General features: G+C 54.4%; 1 protein-coding gene across 3 annotated transcripts; it reads right to left on the minus strand.

The window, feature by feature from the left end:
• Positions 1-2,396: 2,396 nt before the first annotated feature.
• Positions 2,397-21,143, minus strand: DHCR7 (7-dehydrocholesterol reductase). 3 transcript variants are annotated; one of them, XM_082409678.1, is made up of 9 exons: positions 21,011-21,143; positions 15,866-15,995; positions 13,385-13,488; positions 12,598-12,820; positions 11,025-11,115; positions 10,051-10,264; positions 7,975-8,179; positions 7,238-7,369; positions 2,397-4,469 (listed from the first exon to the last, which is right to left on the minus strand). In XM_082409678.1, exons 2-9 carry the CDS (start codon positions 15,890-15,892, stop codon positions 4,005-4,007), a joined length of 1,461 nt encoding a protein of 486 aa, XP_082265804.1. In that variant the 5' UTR covers positions 15,893-15,995; positions 21,011-21,143; the 3' UTR covers positions 2,397-4,004. The 3 variants fall into 3 exon arrangements, with proteins under 3 accessions (XP_082265804.1, XP_082265806.1, XP_082265805.1); XM_082409680.1 differs by lacking the exon at positions 21,011-21,143 and adding an exon at positions 20,743-20,894 and having other exon boundaries at positions 15,880-15,995; XM_082409679.1 differs by lacking the exon at positions 21,011-21,143 and adding an exon at positions 20,743-20,894.
• Between the last annotated feature and the right edge of the window lie 63 nt (positions 21,144-21,206).

Genomic DNA, 21,206 nt, shown 5'->3' on the forward strand with positions numbered 1-21,206 from the left:
CGAGCAGAGCGGTGACATGCTCTGACTCTCACACCTTAACAGGACAAGTCTGACTGTTGTGCGAAGAACAGGTTGGGGCCGAGAGGCCAGAGGCCGGGAAACCAGTGCTGGGGCTCCTCTTGCTGTCGGCAGAGGGCGGGGCTGGGACAGGGTCAGCACAGAGATGGGAGGGCGTGGTCAGGTGCCGGATGCCTTCTGCAGGACAGCCTGCAGGAGTACAGGCGGGTTGGGTGAGAGAAGGGTAATTCCATGTTCGGGTCTGGACTTGCCATCATCTGAGAGCAAATTCTGGGGGAGACGTGGGAGTTGCTGATCCGTGAAGTGTGAGAAGCCTTTAACACCCTAACCATAACCCTAAACCCCCAACCCTAACCCTAACCCTAACCCACCCAACCCTAACCGACCTAACCCTAACCCTAACCCTAACCCTAACCCACCCAACCCTAACCGACCTAACCCTAACCCTAACCCACGTAACCCTAACCCTAACCCTAACCCTAAACCCACGTAACCCTAACCCTAAGCCTAACGCACACAAGTGAGATAGGGAGGAAGCATCTGGACACGTGGATGGGACTCAGGCCAAAGAGGCATCGGAGGGGGACCTCTGTAGTTGCCAGTGCTTATGGAGGTATTTAAGGCCCCGAGGCAGGTGAGGCTCCCTGGTTACCTGCCTCTCACCGAGAGCTCTCTTCACATCCCTGTTTGTCCAGGTGAGTGAGCTGGCCCTGCACAAGTCTCCAAGCGCTGCCTGTATTCCCGGGACAAGGAACTGGGCGGCATGAGCAGCTCTGTGTGGGGGTCACTGGTGGACAGTCACACGTGGGGCACTGCATTTCTGGAAGCTGAAGCCATCGCGTCCCTGCCTCCCAATCACTGTGGTCTCCCCACGTGACACTCCAGGGCGTGCTTTCGACATCTTTCCCAATAGATGTGGAGATCTGAGTCTGGTGAGGGGCAGAGTGGTTTTGCAGGGTGAGAGCGACCTGCCCTTTCTAGAAAAGAAGCGTGCGGTGTGGACTTACATCTTGATTTTGCACATTCTCTTCAACTCAGCCTCTCACCCAGAGAACCTGGTTGGGTCACTGCCTGGCCTGCCTTCTCATGATCAAAACAACACCCACATCCAGACAGGAGAGCGCCAAGAACTGGAGGAACACCCCCAGGCCTCTGTCCCTCCTGGGATAGCTCTCCCTGAAGATAGCAGTGAAGCCAAGCCCATCGCCGTGGGCAGCGCATCTGCCCTGGACCATCCTTTCCCCCCACCACCTACGCCAGCCTCACCACGCACAAAGGTGGAGCTCCGGGCTCCCCAGTGCTTGCCCGGAGAGGGGGCACTGAGTTTCATCCACGTGCAGAGGAGGTGAGGGAGGGCAGATAAACCTACCCTATTGCACGGGGCGCCCTGCCTCACTGTGTTAGCTGAGCACGTGGAACAAAACAGGTCAAAGCACAGCCCAGCTCCAAGACGCTAACACACGAACGAAACTTGGCAAACTGAGAGGCAGATCCAAGGTTCAAACCTAGAGCTCTCCCAGGAAATCTGGCTGAGAAACCTCACACAAGGCAAGAAAACAATAATCACCCTTATTTTTCAAACAAGGACAATGAGGCACAGAGAGGGAAGTTGCCTGGCCGTGGTCACACAGCTACTGAATAGGGAAGCCAGGGTCTGAGCTCACAGCCACCACCCACCCTCCAGCCTCCTTAAAATGAACTCACACAGTGACTGGGAGGAAACGGCAGGGCCCACCGTACTCAGCGCCATCCCGGTGGGAGTTCTCTGCTCTGGCCTGGTACTCAAGCCACGTGTGGCTGGTGACAGTACAAACACCTGGGACCCCCTTTGACCCATGAGCTCCATGGGCAGGGGTGGGGCACCAGCATTGGAAAATCATGGCTCTAAGTCGGCCCAGGTGGGCCCCAAGCTCCGATCCCCTCCTGGCTGTTCAGGAGGTCGCCTGTCTTTGCTCAACCAGTTCTAGATTGAGCAGGGGAGGTGTTGCCCTGCACCTGCCCTCCCTGCCCAGGGAGCGGGGCTCCCAGCATATCCCAGTCCTCGGTTCCTCCAGGTGTGAAGCAAGCCTAGCACTGCCATCTCTGTGGCTTCTCCGTTCTCTTGTTGGGGGCAGGCGGCCAAACTGGGATTTCTCCCTTTGGCAAACAGAATGGATTCTCACACCCAGCACAAGTGTGGCCCCAACAGAGGGCCAACGGTGGGGAAAGTGTGGACCCCTCCCCTGAATCCCGTGATCGGTACCCAAAGCTTTGAGGCAGGACCCAAGCGTCTGATCCAAAGTTCCCTGGTCATCCCTTCTACACACCACAAACTGAGCCCTTGTCTATGGCCAGGCCCCATCGGGAGACAAACCACAAAGAAGTCTGAACAGGGAAGGTTTAAAACGGGAACATCTACTTTATTGTGCTTCGCAGATAATCACGCTTTTTACAAACTGAAGGTTTCTGGTGACCCTGAGTCCAGCAAGCCCACCGGTGCCATTTTTCCAACAGCATTTGCTCACTTTGTGTCTCTGTGTCACATCTTGGCATTTCTGGCAGTACTTCAAACTTTTCATTCTATTTGTTAACGGTGATCTGTGATCAGGGACCTGTGATGTTACCATGGTCGTCGTTTTGGCATTTTTTAGCAATAAAGCCTTTTTTAATCAAGGTGTATACACTGTCTTTTAAGACAATGCTATTTCATACTTATTAGAGTACAGAATCATGTAAACCAAACTTTTATACGCACTGGGAAGCCAAAAAACTCGTGTGATTCGCTTTATCGTGATAATCGCTTTATTGGGGTGGTCTGGAACCAAACCTGCGATACCTCCCAGATACACCTGAATAAAGAATTATTAACTCGACTAGGGCAGTAACGTCTAAAGAGAGCTGTCAAGAATACCTGCGGGGACTTCCCTGGTGGTGCAGTCGTTAAGAATCCACCTGCCAACGCAGGGGACACGGGTTTGAGCCCTGGTCCGGGAAGATCTCACATGTCACAGAGCAACTAAGCCCGTGCGCCACAACTACTGAGCCTGCGCTCTAGAGCCCGCGAGCCACTGCTACTGAAGCCCGCGTGCCACAACTACTGAAGCCTGTGCACCTAGAACCCGTGCTCCACAGCAAGAGAAGCCACCGCAATGAGAAGCCCGCGCACCACAACAAAGAGTAGCCCCGGCTCACCACAACTAGAGAAAGCCCTCACGCAGCAATGAAGACCCAACACAGCCAAAGATAAATAAGTAAATTGAAAAAAAAAAACCAAAAAAAATCCAGAATACCTGCGGGTCAAGGAGCGTGCCCAAGGTAAGAAAACACGTGAAGGGTGTCCCCTCCCTGAGGCTGGGGTTCAGGTCTCCTTGGGGAAGGCTTAGGGTGAGGCCCCCGGACGGTGTGGCCAAGTTCTCTGGGTTGCCTGGGCCAAGTCTGTAAAACAACCAGAACCAGAAGATGCCCCTACTCCTGCAGCGGCCCTCAGCGCCCTCTACAGACAAATGTAACGAGGTGCACGTGCAGAGGGGAAAAGTCTGAAGGGCACAGCTCACTACCGCAGAGCAGGTGATGCAGGGTGCACCGGGAGCTGAAAGGCAGTCAGCTGGTAACTGGCACAGCTTACGTGTCCACTTCTACTTTATTTAGCAAGAGTAAGGGCAGGACTGACCACGGGGGCTGGAAGACATCCCGTTCAGTGTCGAACTCCTGCTGTCTGGGCAGCGGGGCGGCTCAGACCCCAGAGAAGAAACAGCGTCATCTGCGAGCAGACCAGGTCATCCTCCCACCCTGGGGACACGGCACAGAGAAAGCCAGTCACCTCTGCTGGCGAGAAGGCCGTCGGCGTAAGCCCCCGGAATTCCGCTCAGGACACGTGCCGGGCTGTTTGCCTTTTACAGATGGGGACGCGGAAGCTCCTGGGGTGTGGAGCCGAGATGCTGCTGGCCCGGCGGCCCTGACTCCGGCGTCCTCACTGCCCGGCTGGGGGCTCCCCACGGGCCGGCCCTTTAGAAGATTCCGGGCAGCAGGCGGTAAGGCACGGCAGCTGTGTAGCGCTCCCAGTCCCGGCCGTACTTGCTAGCGCAGCGGTGCTCGTCCCGCAGGCAGCGGTGGGTCAGCAGGACGGCCATGTAGATGATGTAGAAGTAGGGCAGGAGGTGGCCGCCGCCGCAGGCCAGGCAGTACGCCAGGCTGCCCATCAGGTCGCCGGTGTAGTTGAAGTGGCGGGCCACGCCCCAGAAGCCAGACACCAGCAGCTTGCTGTGGTGCTTCTGCTTATCGGCCGACGTGAAGGAACACTCGATGACCTTGGGCTTTCTGCCCCAGATCAGGCAGCGCCCGTCCGTGCGGCGGAAAAGGTCCTTCTGATGGTTGGCCATCCGGAAGATGTAGTAGCCCAGCAGGCCCAGCAGCAGGACGCCCAGGGAGTAGCGGGTGGGCAGCTGCACGGGGTGGTACACCAGGTACAGACCCTGCAGGGCGAGCGGGAGAGGTCAGCGGGCTGAGCGGGGCCGCGGGCTCGGGAGCACGGCCTGGGTTCAAACCCCTGCTGTGCGCCTGACCGGCTGCCCCCGACCGGCTGCCCCCGTGCCCTGCCTTGGTTTCCTCTCCTGTAAATAGAAGCACCTGCCTCGCAGGGTTGCTGTGGGATCAGACAAGTAGATATGCAAATGTGCATATCCACCTACCTACCCACCTAGCTACCTTCCTATCTATCTATCTACATGTACATACGTACATACACACATACACACGTATATCATATATAGTATACATATTATATAACAATATTAAAAGTATTATTTGAATATAATATCGTGATGGTTAATTTTATGTGTCACATTGGTTAGGCCATGGGACCCAGACACTTGGTCAAACGTTAGTTGTTACAAAGGTATTTTTTAGATGGGATTAACGTTTCCAATTAGACTGAATGAAGCAGACCACCCTCCGCAATGTAGGTGGCCCTCACCTAATCGGTGGAAGGCCCTAAGAATAAATGAACCCCTGGAATAAGAGTGAATTCCACCAGCAGACGGCCTTCAGACCCAGCTGCAATACCAACTCTTCCCTGGACCTCCAGCCTACTGGCTGCCCTGAAGATTTTGGACTCGAATGGACCACAGTCACGTAATCAAATAAACACACATACGTGTGTGTGTGTGTGCGATCTATTGCTATTGTTTTGTGTGCCTGGAAAATGGTGTTCACAGAATCAGGGAACCAGTGAGCCTGCAAGCAGCCAAGCAGAGAAATGAGCCCAGAGGACCCAGCGTGGGGAGCGGAGTCCGGAACTCCTGGCGCCCGGCCCAGGGCTCTCTCCCCTCAACCCCGCTCACTCTGCTGTGACCTTCCTGCTTTCCCAGCGCTCCTGCTTCAGGATGCTGTATAGGGAAGTCAGCCAGGTAATGGGGGCCCCTTATCATCGCCTGCAGGACTGGCTGTAACCACCCACCACCTGCCCGTGCACGTCCTGGCCAGCCTACGAGGTCTGTCAGCACCGGTCCTCTCCACTCCTGCACAACCTGTTTAAGGCAGGCCACCGCTAACCACTCAAGTGCCCGAGAACCTGCTCTTTCCCCCACTGCCACACCTCGTCACACCTGCTTACAAAACGAGCGGGTGGGCATCTGGCCAGGCCTTCCAAGCAGTCACCCTATCCAGGAGCCCGCCTGCCATGCAGAGGAAAGCAGGGCTGTTCTCTGAGCTGCGAGGGGTGTGGGGGGCTTGACAATGAGGCCTCTCCCTTATTCACCGACAGCCTCAGAACACGGCGGGTGCAGGAATGAAGATGCCCGGCCCTGACAGAGGTGACGTCCGCCCTGCTTTTTCAGAGATGCTCAGGGACGAGCTCAAGGCCCCCTCCCCCGGCTGGCAGCCCTACAGAGGTGCAAACCCCGGTCCCTCGGGCTCTGCAGTCGAGGTTTCTACCCTTGACTCTGCAGCGCGTGCTGAGGCTCTCCTGGGGACCCGGGCTGATTCATTACTCGTGGGAACTCTTCCCGGAGCCTGTGCCCCCCAGCCCCCAGCGTCCTCTTCTCGCCTGGAACGCTCCCCTTTTGTAGGCCTCCCACCCGGTGCTGGCCTCGGATCCTCCAGGCTCCAATTGGGCAAGGCTTCCTGCCACCCCCATGTCCTGCGTCCCAGCCACGCTGAACTGTCTCGTGCCTTAAATGTCCCCCTCTGCACCCCCCCGATATATTCCCCGCTCCGCCTTTCTGGAATGTTCTTACCCTGACTCATCATTCTGCTCTCAGCCTGGCTGTGGTTGCTCCCAGATGCTCTTGTTGACCCCCACCTGCGGGCTTGGGGCTCCTCCTTGGCCCTCTCTCTCTCAGGGGTCAGCACCCCACCTCCTGTCAAGCTCCCCCTCCCCGCACTGGACTGCCTGTGTCAGGGACTTTCCCTCCCCAGCTGTGAGCTCCGAGAGCGCAGGGCCCCCTGCATCTCCTCCACTCTTGCATGTAGATACTCAAAGCTTAAATGCAAATGACGGTAGGAAAGAAGGCCTCTCATCCTTTCAGCATTAAGATTTGAACACACATGATACAAATACCCACCTCCATCCACCCAGATCCCCCAAATCATTTCTTCTGACCCAAAGTTTACTCTGTATCATCTTCTTCTCTCACTCTTATGGGCTGAGTTGTGTCCCTCAGATTCACATGTTGGAGTCCTGATCCCCAGCACCCCAGAAAGTGACTGTATTTGGAGTTGCGTGTCTTTCTTTCAAGAGGTGATGAAGGTAAAATGAGGTTACTGGGGTGGCCCTAATCCCATAGGACTGGTGTCCTTATGAGAAGAGGAGGTCAGGACACAGACACACACAGAGGGACGACCCTGTGAGGACACAGGGAGAAGATGACCGTCTACACGCCGAGGAGAGAGGCCTCAGGAAGACCAGCCCTGCCCACACCTGGATCTGGGATTCCAGCCTCCAGACGGGGAGACAATGAACCCTGTTGTTTAAGCCGCCTGGTCCGTGGTATTTGTTACAGTGGCCTGTGCTGACTCATGCACTAAGCCTTCTTCCTGAAACAGGGGAGCAGCCTCCCTTCTCCAGGTTCTGGCGCCACCCCATCCCCCCAAAAAAACAGACACTTGGGTGAGGACAGGGCTCGGCACGTGCTCCGCTGTGTCTGCTCCGAGGGCAGCGCTGGGGGTGCCCGGGGACCTTACAGCTCAGCGTGCTGCTGCGCTGGGCATGCGTCACGGGGGCCTCCCTGCCCCTGCTCCTCACCTGCAATGTGTAGAGGTACGGCAGCCAGACGCAGTCCCCCCAGCCCAGGTACCACCCAAAGTGGTCGTGGCAGATGTCAATGGTTTTCAGGTACCAGGTTTCGTTCCAGAAGAAGTCCAGCACATAGATGGCCTGCAACACAGGAGCGGCCGTGTATGGACCACAGACACTGATGGGGGCCCTCAGGACACCACACTGCAGTAGGGGAGGGGGGGTCACTGGGTGTCCCTGAGCTCCTCTGGTGACGTGCACCACAGGGCTGCTCCTGTACTTCCCGCCGTGCCTGGGACATGGTGGGGCGGGAGTCCTTGTCCTCCAAGTCTGCAGTCTGAGATGACACATTGCCCAGAGAGGGGCGCCCGGCAACGCCCCGGACGCTGATTCCCAGGGCTGTGGAGCCGGGAGCAGAGAGATGGCTCAGGGTGGACGGGCTCAGGACAGGGTCCTTCCAAGAGACATCAGAGCCGTGTGGCCGGGACCACTGACACACCCGAACCGCGAACAGATGTTCACGTGGGCCACACGAGTCCCCAGGGCCAGCGCAGCACCCGGCAGGTGAGGACACGACTCCTTCGCCTCCCGTTCACTAGCCGCCTCCTCAGAGACACGTGGGAAGGGGGCCGACCCCCTTGTAAAGGCGGCAGATTATGGTCTTTTGAAAACTATCCGGCTTTCAGGCTTCCCCAGCGCCCACCGGGTGTCAGAGCTCCCAGCCCCCTGGGCCACAGAGAGGCTACCTGCAGGACGTTGACCAAGACCATGGAGTTGGTCACGTGGCCGTAAAGCTCCTGCTGCTTGGCTGCAAAGGACAAGTTGATGAGGGTCCAGGCGACGATGCCGGGGCGTCCATTGAAGAAGAGCTTGAAGTCAAACCACTTCCCAATTCGGGGGTTAAACTCAACGCCCATCATGTAGTTGTAAAAGAAACTGCCTGTGAATTTGCTTTAAAATACAAAGAACAGATGCGTGTCGTTAACGAGCGCATCTCACAAGCCCAGCCTGGGTACCGCAGGCCCAAGAGAGATGAGCTGGGGGGAGACCTGCTGTGAACCGCAGGGAGGCAGCAAGCAGAGGTCACGTCGGCCACCCTCTCTCCCCGCAGACTCGGCACTTCACGCCACGTTCACCTCTGGCCCTTGAGCTGCTCGTCTGTCCCAGGGAAGGTGGGGAGATTGTACCTGTGCTTAAGGCTCCCTTGGGCCAGCAGCACCCAGGGCCCTCCCTCCCCACTCCAGGCTCCCTGGAGGCACAGCACAGGTGAGCTGCCCAACTGGCTCGACCGGACAGAGATTTTATTCTGAAGGACTCACAGGGCATTCGGGTCCCCCGTGGGCAAGTGGAGTCATAAATGATGCCGAGGCAGATGCGAAAAAAAGCACGCTGCTTAGAGCCGGGTGTCTGGCTCCAGGGCCCACACCCATCCCTTGCTGGGCAAGTTTAATGTTTCGTTACCCTGGTTACCTGACCCATAGCCCTCTCCAGGAGTGATCAGAGAATCAAGAGAATCAGCCACGATAACCCATGTGGAGACCTTCATTAAGTATAACTTGCTGTACATACACAGGGATTTCTGTGCTAGTCAGAGAAACAGATTCTCGTGTCCATTTCCCTCAGTTAGGAGAAGTAGAAAGAAGCCAAATATACAAAGTCTACAATAGGGGATGTGATTATAAAGCAGAGAAAATGATTTCCATGAGTCATAGAAGACCAACCTCATTATTTGATAAAAAAAATCACACAAGCTCAAAGTACCACAACCAAACACATTTCCTAGGAGTTTAGGTGTAACAGTTAAAGGAAACATATTTTATTTCCATTTGGACCCCCAAACTAAAATGTAAGCACCCCGAGAATAAGAATCTTGTTTACACCTAAAGCCCCACTGCCTACACCTGTCTACAGGAGGAACCCAACAAACATCTCTTGATGAATGGACGGATGGAAGGAGGTGGGGAGGGAGGGATGGGGGGATAAGTGGATGGATGGATAAATGGATGGATGGATGAAGGGGCTGGATGAATGGATGCATGGGTGAATGGATGGATACAGGGAGACAGGAAGGGAGAGAGGCAGGGAGGGAGGGGTGGAGGAAGGGATGGGGGATGGATAGATGGGTGGGTGCTTGGATGGGGAGATGGATGGATGAATGGATGGATGGGTGGGTGGGTGCACGGGTAGGTAGATGGGTAGGTGGATGGATGGATGAGTTGGATGGGTGGATGGATGGGTGCATGGGTAGGTAGATGGGTAGGTGGATGGATGGATGAGTTGGATGGGTGGATGGATGGACAGATGGGTGGATGGGTGGGTGGATGAATGCACGAAGAACTGGATATATGGACAGATGAAGGAGAGATGGATGCATGGTTGATAACTATCCAACCCAAGGCTCCATGAGAATGGACACCAATCAGTAGGGCTCTCCCTGGGAAGTTGTTACATTAAAGCCGCTGAGAAAACAGGACTCCTCACTAAGACTGTTTCAGGCCACACTGACGTTCCAGAAAAAGAGGTGATGGACTGCCTTCGCCCCCGACCAGAAGCTGCCTTTTCCACCCTCCTGCTCCCTGACAGCCCTACACGACATAGCTCGGCCACCAAAGATGGACTCGGCCGTCTTCAAGTGCATCCTCCCTAAGGCGGGAGAAGCCACCCAGACACTTGGAAAGGACGCTCCCCAGAGCCCATCAAGTTCCCTTAAGCTCCTCCTTCAGGGATTCTCCATCCTCAGGGCTCTGCAACCTCCCAGCCCAAGGTAACAGGAAAAGGCACCTCCTCTCCATCTTGGGCTCGACCGGCCGCTGAGGACGTACCAGTCTCGGGCATCGGTGGGGAAGAAGTAGCCCTTGATCATGGCGAAGGTGGAGACGGCGTAGCCCAGAATGTTGGCACACCAGAGCAGCGGGATCCAGTTGTCAAAGATGACGGTGGGAGAGAAGCAGGCGAGGAGGTAGCAATTCACAAACCAGAGGAGATGCGTGATGAGCCAGGCTTGCAGGCCGTTGATCTCATACTTGTTGACGATTCCTGCAGAGGGAAGAGGGAAGAGTGGAGGCGTTTGTTTCCCCAGCTGTAGCAGCTCCTGGCTCCGGCCCTACCGCCTTTCTGGGCCTCAGCTGCCGGGGTCCCCAGACCCCAGGCTTGACAGCCGGTCAGCTACTGCTGCAATTCGGGGCCCCTAGGGTCCAAACGCCAGCAGCACATCTCACGCCGTGAGCCGGGGACTAACCACTCCTGCTCGCTGAGTTCCTGGAAGGGTGAGAGGGTGCAGAATGTCCGGAACCAGCCAGAGGCTGAGTCACCAGCCTGCAGTGTGCCGGAGGCTGGGGCTGAGCCACAGCAGAAGCGGACGAGGGTTCCCTAGGGTACCTGGCGGGGGGCCCAGCGGCCTCCCTGAGGGACCGGGTGCTCTCTGTGTGCTGGGGTGGGGTCTCAGTGACTGTGGGGAATGAATGGGCCGGGCAGCCCCAAGGGCCCCTTAACAAAAGCCCCGCCCCACCAACTGCCCCTGGGGGGCTTGCCACCGGGGAGACGCTCCGTGAGCCCAGCTACACAGCCAGTGTGGGGCAGGGGGTATTCCGTTCCCTGACTGAGAAGGTGACTTCCCACCTCGAATCTGGGGCGGTCCAGGGGTGTGGAAATTCCCAAGCAAAGTTTTTACTTTGTCAGGGGGCAGCCTTTGGGATGGAAGCTGCACGGGGGCAGGGGTGGGGGGAGGCCCCGTGAGATGAAGGGACAGGGCGGAGCTGGCACAGGTGGCGGGCAGCGGGGGCGGAGCCCAGCTTACCTGCGGGAGTCATGGCGCCCTCCTGAACGCCCCCCACGTAGCCCGGCAGAAACTTGTGGCAGAAGTCAGGAAGCAGCATGTACAGAAGCACCTGAGACACAGAGATTTTCAGCTAAATTCCCTGTGAGCTGGAGGGCCTTGCTGTGCTTCGACACAGCCTTGCTTTATTAACCGAGATGATAAATGGGAAGGCACCGAATGGGAGAAAGCCTACACAGAGCCAGTTATTTCTTGCAGAAGAGTTTATAGCTCCGGGAGCTCTGGTTGCAGGCTGACTGCGGGCTTTGAAGGGGGCCCTGAACAGGAAACCCATCAGTACTCAGAGCACTCAAGCCGTCTCCCCCCGGGACTCGGCCACTCCCCTCGGGAGAACCCACTAGTTCGCATTCCGTACGACTCCCCCTTTGAAAGTGTTCACCGGAAGTGTTCAGTGCACTCCCAAGCTCGTGCAACCCTCCCCAATGTCTAATTATAGAACAGTTTCACCCCCCCAAAAGGGAACCCCACACCCACAAGCAGTCACTCCCTTCGGCCCCTGCCCACCAGCCCCTGACAACCACTAACCCACTTTCTGTCTCTATGGATTTGCCTATCCTGGACTTTTCATATTAACAGAATCAGACAGGATTTGTCCCTTTGTAGCTAATTTCTTTCACTGAGCCTCATGTTCTGAAGGTCCATCCACGCTGTAGCCTGTGTCAGACCTTCATTCCTTTTTATGGCAGAACACCATTCCACCATGTGGAAGGATCACATTGTGTGTGTCCATATCTGTCGATGGACATGTGGGTTGTTTCTGCCTTTAGGCTACTGTGACTCTCGCTGCTCTGAATCACTTTTTACCCAAAGGGACCAAGAGACCTGAAATGAGAGGGAATCTGAAGCCCAAAAGCTGGGAATGTGGGGAGAAACAGCTAGGAGTGGTCAAAGCCTTCCTTCAGGACAGGAAACCCCGGGGCGGGGAGGGGGGGCATCTCACAGCACCGTTTCCCTGGAAACCTCCTGGGTTCAGATAATAAACACCACCTGTTCACCAAGTTCATGGTGCAGACAGCCTTCTGATGAACTCCTTCTGGCTGGGAGGCCAGTGGGGTCACAGCACAGCCAAGGCTGTCCTTGGACAGGTCTGTGCAACCACCTGCTGGGGACACAGCCTTGGCTTTGCTGAGACCGAGAGCGGCCCTCTGGGGCTGGGTGCCCCTTCCCACAGGCAACCCTAGGATAAGCTTCCCATGGTGCACGGGGCTTCCCTGGTGGGCCACGCCCTCACGCGTTCCCACGGGGTCTTGCTTCCTGCTCAGCAGGTCCCTGCAGGGCCGGGCACACCCCTGAACCTCGAGGAGGCTCGGCGGAAAGCGAGTCGGACACTGAAATGCCACCAGGCGCCCCTGATCCGAAGACAAAGCTAAGTCCGTCAGGCTGCAGGTGATCCCCTGCTGGGTCCCGGGCACGAGGATGCCGGTGTGAGCCAGGACCCCACCCCTGACCAGGGGCCAGGACTATCCCGGCGGGAGGGGATGCTCTTGCACAGGCAGAGCCCCGCCCACGGCGGCCGGCGGCCGGGAGGGCTGACCTGGAACGTGACCCACGCCGCGTAGATCTGGGCCGCTTTCGTCGTCACAGGTGGCGTCCTGGCCCAGATGTCCGAGAGTCGAGCCCGCCCGGTGGCGATGTCCGCCAAGGGGGCCGTCAGGGAGCAGCTGTACTGGTCGCAGGCCATGATGAAATAGTACACGATGAAGGGTGCAAACAGCAGCAGGAAGATGACGCTGGCCAAGGAAAACCAGTCCACCTCCCTGGGGGGCAGACGGACGGCAGGAGGTCACGTGGCGCCCTCCTGACCCTCTGACCCGACGCACGGGATGCTCTGCTCCACGTGCAAACCCACCAGCACTTCCCGAGAGAAGGCAGTGCAAAGGCCCCCACTGCCTGGGGAGGGCACCCCACCTGCATGCTCCACTGCAAGCAGTCTGAAGGCCGACAGACCCGTGGGCACCCCCAGAGAGCCCAGGGCCCAGGACACGAAAGGCAGAAGGGCTTTCACAACCCAGCTGGCCAGAGGCTTCCCATTCCGGGCCACGGGGGACATTCACCAAGTCCCCAGCACCCTATGGCTCGACAACCATGACCCCCATGTGCTACACAGTGAGGGCGGTACGAGGGCACCAGCTGTCCTTGGAATCAGTTTTTAGTTTCTTCTTCTTGTAATTCCTCACTCTCTAAAAGGGGAAACTGCTACTAATGACGGTCTTGCTGATAAAAAGAATTTTTTTAATAGGTTCACGAAATCCCAAAGGCTGGCAACCTCTCACTGAGATCCCACTTTACTTTCTAGCTGGGAAGATGGGTGAGAGCCTTACCAGGCACGGCCCCACTGCCCCTGGGTCGCAGCCTTGCCGAAGGTGATGTTGCCAGGACTCTTGGTTTGGGGATCGTTGGACTGCGGTTTTGCAGCCATTGGGCCCTGAGGGAAGGTGACACCCCGTTCAGATCGTCCCGTGACAAACGGACACTGCACCTCCCTGCCACTGTTCACAGGCCCCACAGGGCTGGTCTCCTTCATTCACCTACTCTTTATCTTTGTCCTGGATGGGAGATTCCAGGCAGGGAAGAGATCAGTGCATCTTAGACTCACTCCTGGAACCCGCAATAACCTCCCACATGGCCCTACTTCTGCTCTTGCTTGTCTCAATTCATTTTCCAACGACAGCAGAACATCCTTCTTACTACGTGAACCCGGACACCTGTGGCTCAGAACCCTCCCACAATGTGCTCCTGCCTCCCCTCCTCCCCACTCTCCCTTCATGCCCTCTGCTCCAGGCCCAAGGAGGTCTCTACAGATCCTTTTTTTTTTTTAATTTTATTTATTTAATTTTTATAAGCAGGTTCTTATTAGTTATCTACTTTATACATATTAGTGTATACATGTCAATCCCAATCTCCCAGTTCATCACACCACCACCACTACCCCCACCTCCCCCGCCACTTTCCCCCCTTGGTGTCTGTACGTTTGTTCTCTACATCTGTGTCCCTATTTCTGCTTTGCAAACTGGTTCATCTGTACCATTTTTCTAGATTTCCCTACCGATCCTTAAATGTGGTCTATCTTGTTCATGACACCTGCTACTTCTCAGCTTAGAACACACTTTACAGGTCTCCTCATTCAGGTCTCATATAAAATGTCCCCTCCTCAGTATATGACTTTTTATTTTTCCTGGAGTTAATGGTTGCCTCACTTTTTCCATTTGCTAAGGTTTCTATGCATCTATCACTAATTTTTTTTTCTGAATGCTCTAACAGAGCTATCATACATATTAATAATTTTTCCACACACTCCAACACAATTTATCATTTCCATTCCTCTCTCCCACCCATAGCCACTCATCTTGTACCAACATACAAGCCAACCAGTGGTCATAATATGGGGGAAGCAGTGACATCCCCACGTCTAGAACAAGTTCACAATTGTCAAGGTTCAAAATATCAGGCATTAAAAAAAAGATGATCTTAAAAGTTTTCAGAAAAAATCCAGGATTAAGAATCATGCTAGCAGCAAGCTGGATTCTAGAAAACAGGGGTGGAAATCTTAAAATTCTGACGGAAACTTTTTTCAACCTACAATTCTATTCCCAGGTTAACTATTATTCAGAGAAGACACAGGATCCAAGAAAGCTGCTAAAGAAATGCCCAGTGAAAGGACAAGAGGAAGTCCCAAGATAACAGCTGTGCAGTGGACCAGACAGTAACCAGTCCACACTGGCACAAGATGGACGGCTACAGGGGTGAGGGAGGAATGGAAATGACACATTTTGTTGCGCTACAGTGTGTAGAAAAATTATTGATATGTATGGTGGCTCAGTTAAAACATGCAGGAAAAAAATCAGTGATAGATACATAGAAACCTGAGTATATGGAAAAAGTGAGGCAACCATTAACTCCAGAAAGATTAAAAAGCCATACAAAAGGGGGAAAAAAACCCAAACCGTAATGATAGTACATTACTTGGCTTAACAGTAAGTAATAATAACTTTGCCAGAACCATGTAAACTCTGATTATTGACTGACTACTAGATGTACAGAAGGAAACGTGTAAAGTTGGGAGTGCTGAAAGGAAATCGTTTAGATAGAAGCAGGTAAAAACAACACAAAAGTAGCTAAGAGAATGAAAAGTATTTGCTTCTGGGAAGTGAGACTATGAGTTACGGAACTGTTCGTTTTATATATAAGCCTCTTAACACTGATTTTATTCTAAATGCGAACATGAATTAATTACTTTAATACAACTGTATATTCATTTACAATTTTCCAATAATGAAAACTGCAGCCACATCACTTAATTTAATTTACACAGGTTAGTTTATGGAGCATCTATGATGTACAAGGCAGGTTGAAGAGTTCTTTATGGGCGGGGACCACCCATCTTTACAGTCCCAAAACACAGAATACCGAGCCTGGTACATAGCAGCTACTCTGATCTAACATGCTGGAAAATTGCAAAAGGGCCAGAAATGTATAGGCTGAGAACTAAATGTGGAAAGCCAAAAGGAAGAAGCATATCTTCTAGGGATTAAAACAAGCCCAAATAATTATTCTGAGCTTATAATAGCGTTCATTCACCTCTCTGTCATAAGCACTAAATTTTTAATAAAGGTGTAAGTAACATCCTTGGCAGCAGATGGCTGAAAATAGGGCACAGGGTGGTATTCTGGATGTAATTTATTTTTTTGCTAAGAATCAGACAAGAATTGATACCGAGAGCTGATGGACCAGCTGCCTTTACTTTTCCAAAGCTGAAAAGTCACTGCCTTTGCCCAGGGGCAGCAGTGCTGAGATGGGCTTACCTCCAGCCTCTTACCAAGCGGTTTCATGGCAGAATGCAGATTTTCCTTCTTGAACTGCCCCCTTTCAAGTCGCTAGATTCCCACGCTCCACAAGGCCTGCTTGATCCTTTTCAACCCGCTGAACAAAGTCCTGCAGGGGACACGAAGAGACAGGGAGACACAGGGAGATAAGGACCCAAATGATATTTTCTCGAGGCCCACCGTTGGAACCAAGTGAAAGGCACAAGCTCAGCGCCCAGGGGTTCAAAAGCACAAGAGGCCCCATGAGTGGGGCTCCCCCAGGATAAGGCAATCTTATCACGCAGCTTCTCTGCCTAGCACCCACACTGTCTGCCAAAGAGTAAGCACCGATTAACAACGGGCAGAGCTGGATGGAGGGCTTCATGGAGGAGTTGTCTTGCAGATGAGCCTTAACACGGCAGACACACAGCTGGTGAACAGCAATAAGCCAAAGCTGCCTTCTTTGCAGACTCACACCAGGCAGCGCACGTGCCTCTGAACTGTTTCTACAAGCCATTTGTGCCATCGACCCGGATCAAGCCCCGCTAGAGCTTGCACAATCCCACCGCACGTTGTTCTAGGAGCCAGTGAGATCCCAAGAATACAGGACATCACTGACAGTAATCTGGGCTCGGAGGCTGGTTCTCAGCAGACTTACTGGACCCGTGACCTTCCTGAGTGTCTTGGGGCATCAAAGTCCCCACACACACACAAACACACACGAGGTTCTGCGCTTGTTGTTAAAGCTGGATTAAGGAGGTTTCGTGTCCACACCCAGGAAGGAGCCAGGGAAATGCCTGGGGGCTTTCTGGCACCCTGGTCAGCTCCGTGGACCAGATTTTGAGTTCCACAGGCCAAAGACAAAGGGACGTTTCTCCTGAGGGTTTGGGATGATGCAGTGTAAGTGCCTGACAGTAAGCGCCCATTTCAAAAGCCATCCATCTTGAATAAACACACAGCCACCAGCAGAACCACCAGATAAGGACCAAGGCGCCCCCCAACCCACGAAGGGCCCTCATTCAGGAAGTCCGGGGTAACCTAGCGACTGACAGCTTGAGTAACCGCCCTGCTCCCTTCCCACACCCTAATTCCTGTTCCTATGCGTTAAATTCACCAATAAAGAGTGACCCTGTGAAACCCTAGACACCCCGCCCTCACGCCCTCATAAAGGCAGAGCCCAGCCCCACACCCGCACCCTCTTTCTACGCACAATCTGGCTGCATGTACCCACAGGACCTGTGAGCAATAAATCTCGTTCCTCAACGTTCCATGATGGTTTTTGCCGAAGGCGTCCTGCAATCATAATAAGAACCTCAAGGGCCAGTCTGGCCGCTACATGGCCCCGGCGGGGGAGACGTCTGTGGGCTCCTCACAGCAAAGCAGTCCGGGTGAGTGCCTCCAATGTTCTATAGCTGAGAACATCACCAGCGACAGCTCGGGGCCCACACAACAGAAGGCTTAAGCCCCGTGGCAGTTCTTTCGGCATCTTGAGGGTTTGCTATTTGGAGACGCATCAGAGACCCAGGACCATGGCAGGGATGGGATGGCATGGCGAACCCCCAGGAGGCCCAGATGTCACCCTCAAGGCTGCAAGTTCTCCGCTAGGCTTGGTTTCCTCATCCGCAAAGTAACTTACGCTGTCAGGTAAATGAAGTCACGGGGCCAAGAGCTCAGGGCCCCACCCAAGCCCCATCAGAGTCCGCCCCAGAGAGTCGGCTACTGCCGACACCGCCACCAGCACCACCCAGGCCTCAGGAAGGCTCAGCGGGGCTCACGCAGGGCATCGGGGTGAAGTTTGGCCTGGCAGAGGTCTAAAGGGGATGCGCCTGCAAGGCCCAACCCCAGATGGTTCTGTTACCCACTGCACAAGCCATCACTCCTCAACGTAGTGGTTTAAAACAACAATCTTTCGGGACTTCCCTGGCGGTCCAGCGGTTAGGACTCCATGTTTTCACTGCTAAGGGCACAGGTTCAATCCCCAGTCGGGGAACTAAGATCCCACAAGCTGAGGGGTGCGGCCAAAACAAAACAAAGTCTTTCATCCTCTTTCATTGTTCCTGTGGGTTGGGCATCTGGGGAGGCTGGCTAAGTAGCTATGGCCTGGGGTGTCCCGGAGCAGCGGTTCATCACGTGCTCACTTGGTGTGGGCTAGCTTGGGCTTCCTCCCAGCATGGCGGACTCAAGGCAGTGGGAAGAGGTGCCCAAGCTGCCTTTTCTGCCCCGTGTCAGCCCAGCACATTCATCTGGCTATGCTGAGTCACAAGCCCACCAGCTTTCAAGGGGAGGGGAAGCAGGCTCTGACTCCTGATGGGGAGGCAGCATGGTATTCAAAGGACGTGAGATATTGGATGATACAACCTATCACAGGTGGCGACTATTTATGGAGCACCTACCAAGCTCCAAGCACCCATTAGCTCATAGAATTCCCACCCCAATCCTGGAGAGTTGCCGTCATTAGGCCCATTTTACAGATGAGGGGGTTGAGGCGAGGAAAGTGGAGCAAGTTGCTAGCACAGACCTACAGGAACGGAGCTGGGTCTGTGGGCACGCCACCCTCTGTGACACACTTGGGAGGCTGTAGAGTAAAATTCAGAGTAGTGATGACAATAGCCAATCTTTCTGAGTGCTGTGCTGGGTACTATCCTAACATACATACAGAAACATTTAGTTGGAATGCTATCGGAACAGCAGGGGTTCTGTTTTGGAAATCTGTTAGTCCAAGGAGTGGTAGACACTGAAAAATACAGACATGCCCCAACTTGGACTAAAAGGAATGATACAATTCAGAACCAGTGAGAGTTGGGCAGCTGCTCTCCTGGTGGGAGAACAGTTTCAGAGGCCAGGTAGACCTTCAGGTTGACCCAGCATTTACTTGTACGACTTTATCCTGGGACACATAGAGATGGCTGTGTAAACCCACAGGTGCGAGAAACACTGACACACCGGTACAGTGGAATACTCAGCAACTGTTAAAAAGAATGAGCTTAACATGGAAAAAAGTTCCCTGGTATGTTACAGCACAAGGGCAAGCTGCAAGACGGTCTATCACTAAAAAGCTATTCAAAAAGCCGTATACCAAAACCCTCAGTAGTGTGGGATATCCACGTGGGCTTTTTCTCCACCCTTTTCCTAGTTTTTCTAGCGGACACTTGTATAATAAAATAATTTAACAACGATGAAATGAGTTGTTGTAACAGCTCTTGGAGTCCTTAGATCCACAATTCTGGGAACATCTGTGGCTCTCTCCGGGGTCAGAGAGGTCATCTGCTCTCAAGGCATAGGGGAGTGATTTCGGGGGTCATTCTTGGGTTTACCTGAAGCTTTTTTGTATCCCCCGGCCCTCTGCCGATGGTGCGGTCACTCCCTCAACTGGCACATGCAATTCACAAGCCTCAACTGCCAAATGCAGAGGCTGCTCTTGGCTCTTTCCAGTGCTTGGCACTGGACAGCTCTGGCCTGGCTTCCCTGGGGAGGGTTGAGGTCCTGGCTGGGGCACGGCAACCCGCTCCTGGGGCACTTCTGAGGCCTCCAGAAATACGTGTGAGCCCTGGAAGGAAATTTCAGAAACACCGACCTCTAATTCGAAAGGGTAAACTGCAGCTTTGACTGCAGATACAGGGTTTCTGTTTTTTGAAAGTTGCAAAATATACGCTCACTGTAACACCATCACTGCAACATAAGTTTGAAAGTCAGACAACAAATCCCCTCAATCCAGCCCCTGGAGTCACTAAATTTTGCTGCATATTCTCCGGATTGTCTCACGAGCTACTTGTCACACGATACACACCCACTCTCCCTCCTTTTTTTCCCCCAAGATTTGTTTACCTCTAAATTCTTTTCTAAGTTCGCTTCTTGACTTTCTCTGATCTTAGAAAGCAGCTTTCTACTAGGTAGATCTGCTACATAAATAGGTAGATCTGCTGCATAAATCTGCCACTTTTTATTTTTAGCAGCAGTTACATAAAAGGATTTTGTGGGAAGTTTTCCAAGAATTAATTGTGCATGGTTGTTTCTGGGTTTCTGCCTGGCAAACCGTCCTGGTTTTTGAGTGGCGAGTGTCCTGCATGTGGGGTAACTCCATCCTCCTCAGGCCTGATCCCGCCGCCTTCCTCGGGACCTTCAGGGTGCCTGGGGCTGCTCAACCACCACCTGGCCTCTGCAAACCCCAAGCTTCTCAGCTTCTCATCCCCACCCCCACCCCCCAACTAAATGCAAGCATTGCCGATAGGGCTCTTCCCCCAAAACCAAAGTCATGTCGCCAGTATCTCTGGGTTTGAACCCCGGCTCTGCCGCTAAGTACATGACTCTACATGTCACTTCACCTCTCGGGAGCCTCAGTCTCCTCATCTGTAAGATGGGGGCGATGTCAAGTACACAGGTTGTTCTGAGAATTAAGGTCAAAGCACTCAGCCCAGTGCCGGACACTCAGGAAACACCCAGTAAATGAGAGGTCTCACACACCACTTTTGATAAACACGATTCCTCATTTCCAACTTTCCTGTCTCCTTTCTTTACCTTTTGTCGGGAATCTCACCAGAGCAATTCCTACCCTTAAAAACCTTTTTTCATAAAATTATAAAATGTCCAGCAAAGAGGCAATACATCATTATTTAAGTTAGTCGGGAAGGCTGGAAAAGAAAAGAGGGCGCGTTTGGTCTTTTGTGAGCACTCCCTGCCCTGCCCGCCGTGCATCGACCCCCCCTCCCCCCACCCCATTAATCTATTCCTAGGAAAGCAATTCAGAGTCTCCTGCTACCTGCTCCCACCTTCTCGGTGAGCAAAGACAAATTATCCGCGTTTCCTCAACACAAAACTGCATCCGCTCACGCGGGGCACCCGAGGAAGGAACCGGCCCACCCGGCCCAGGAAGCACCCACCTGGCTCCGCCCCGCCCCGGCTCCCCCGGGATCTCCCGACCACCGGGGGACGGAGCATCTCCGAAAGGCCGTCTTCGGGTGGCCAACCTGCGCCCCTAGATCTCCGGCCTCTGCCCACCTGAGCACGCATCTCCTCCTCGCCAGAGCACTAGCCCCCCTCCACGCTCCTGCACGCACCCATCCCAGCCCTGACCTGCGCACGCCCACGGATCTGCTCGCCCCCCGCTCCCCTGCGCGCGTCTCACACTTGCGCAGCTGGCCCGCTTACCTGAGCGCCAGTCTCCGCGCACGGCTCCGCACCCGCTACTACCCGTGCGCTCCAAGCCGGTCGCCCCAGGATGTGGCGTAATGGCAGATGACCAATCGGAGACGGGCCCTGTGAGGCCCGGCGCCCTCGCGCCCCGCGATTGGCCGCGGCGCCGCGCCCCACCCCCTGAGCTGACTCCGGGCCACCGCGCGCTCCA

The sequence above is a fragment of the Balaenoptera physalus genome (genome assembly GCF_965194825.1).
Source record: "Balaenoptera physalus genome assembly, chromosome: 10".
Taxonomy (NCBI): Eukaryota; Metazoa; Chordata; class Mammalia; order Artiodactyla; family Balaenopteridae; genus Balaenoptera; species Balaenoptera physalus.

What these genes read in the sequence shown, in the direction of transcription:
- DHCR7 (XM_082409678.1), bottom strand. Translation starts at nt 15,892, where the DNA reads ATGAAACCGCTTGGTAAGAGGCTGGAG. An exon ending in GGGCAGTGGGGCCGTGCCTG is followed by an intron (nt 12,821 to 13,384) that starts GTAAGGCTCTCA and finishes TCTGCCCCCCAG; the next exon opens with GGAGGTGGACTGGTTTTCCT. An exon ending in GGGCGCCATGACTCCCGCAG is followed by an intron (nt 10,265 to 11,024) that starts GTAAGCTGGGCT and finishes TTCCCTCTGCAG; the next exon opens with GAATCGTCAACAAGTATGAG.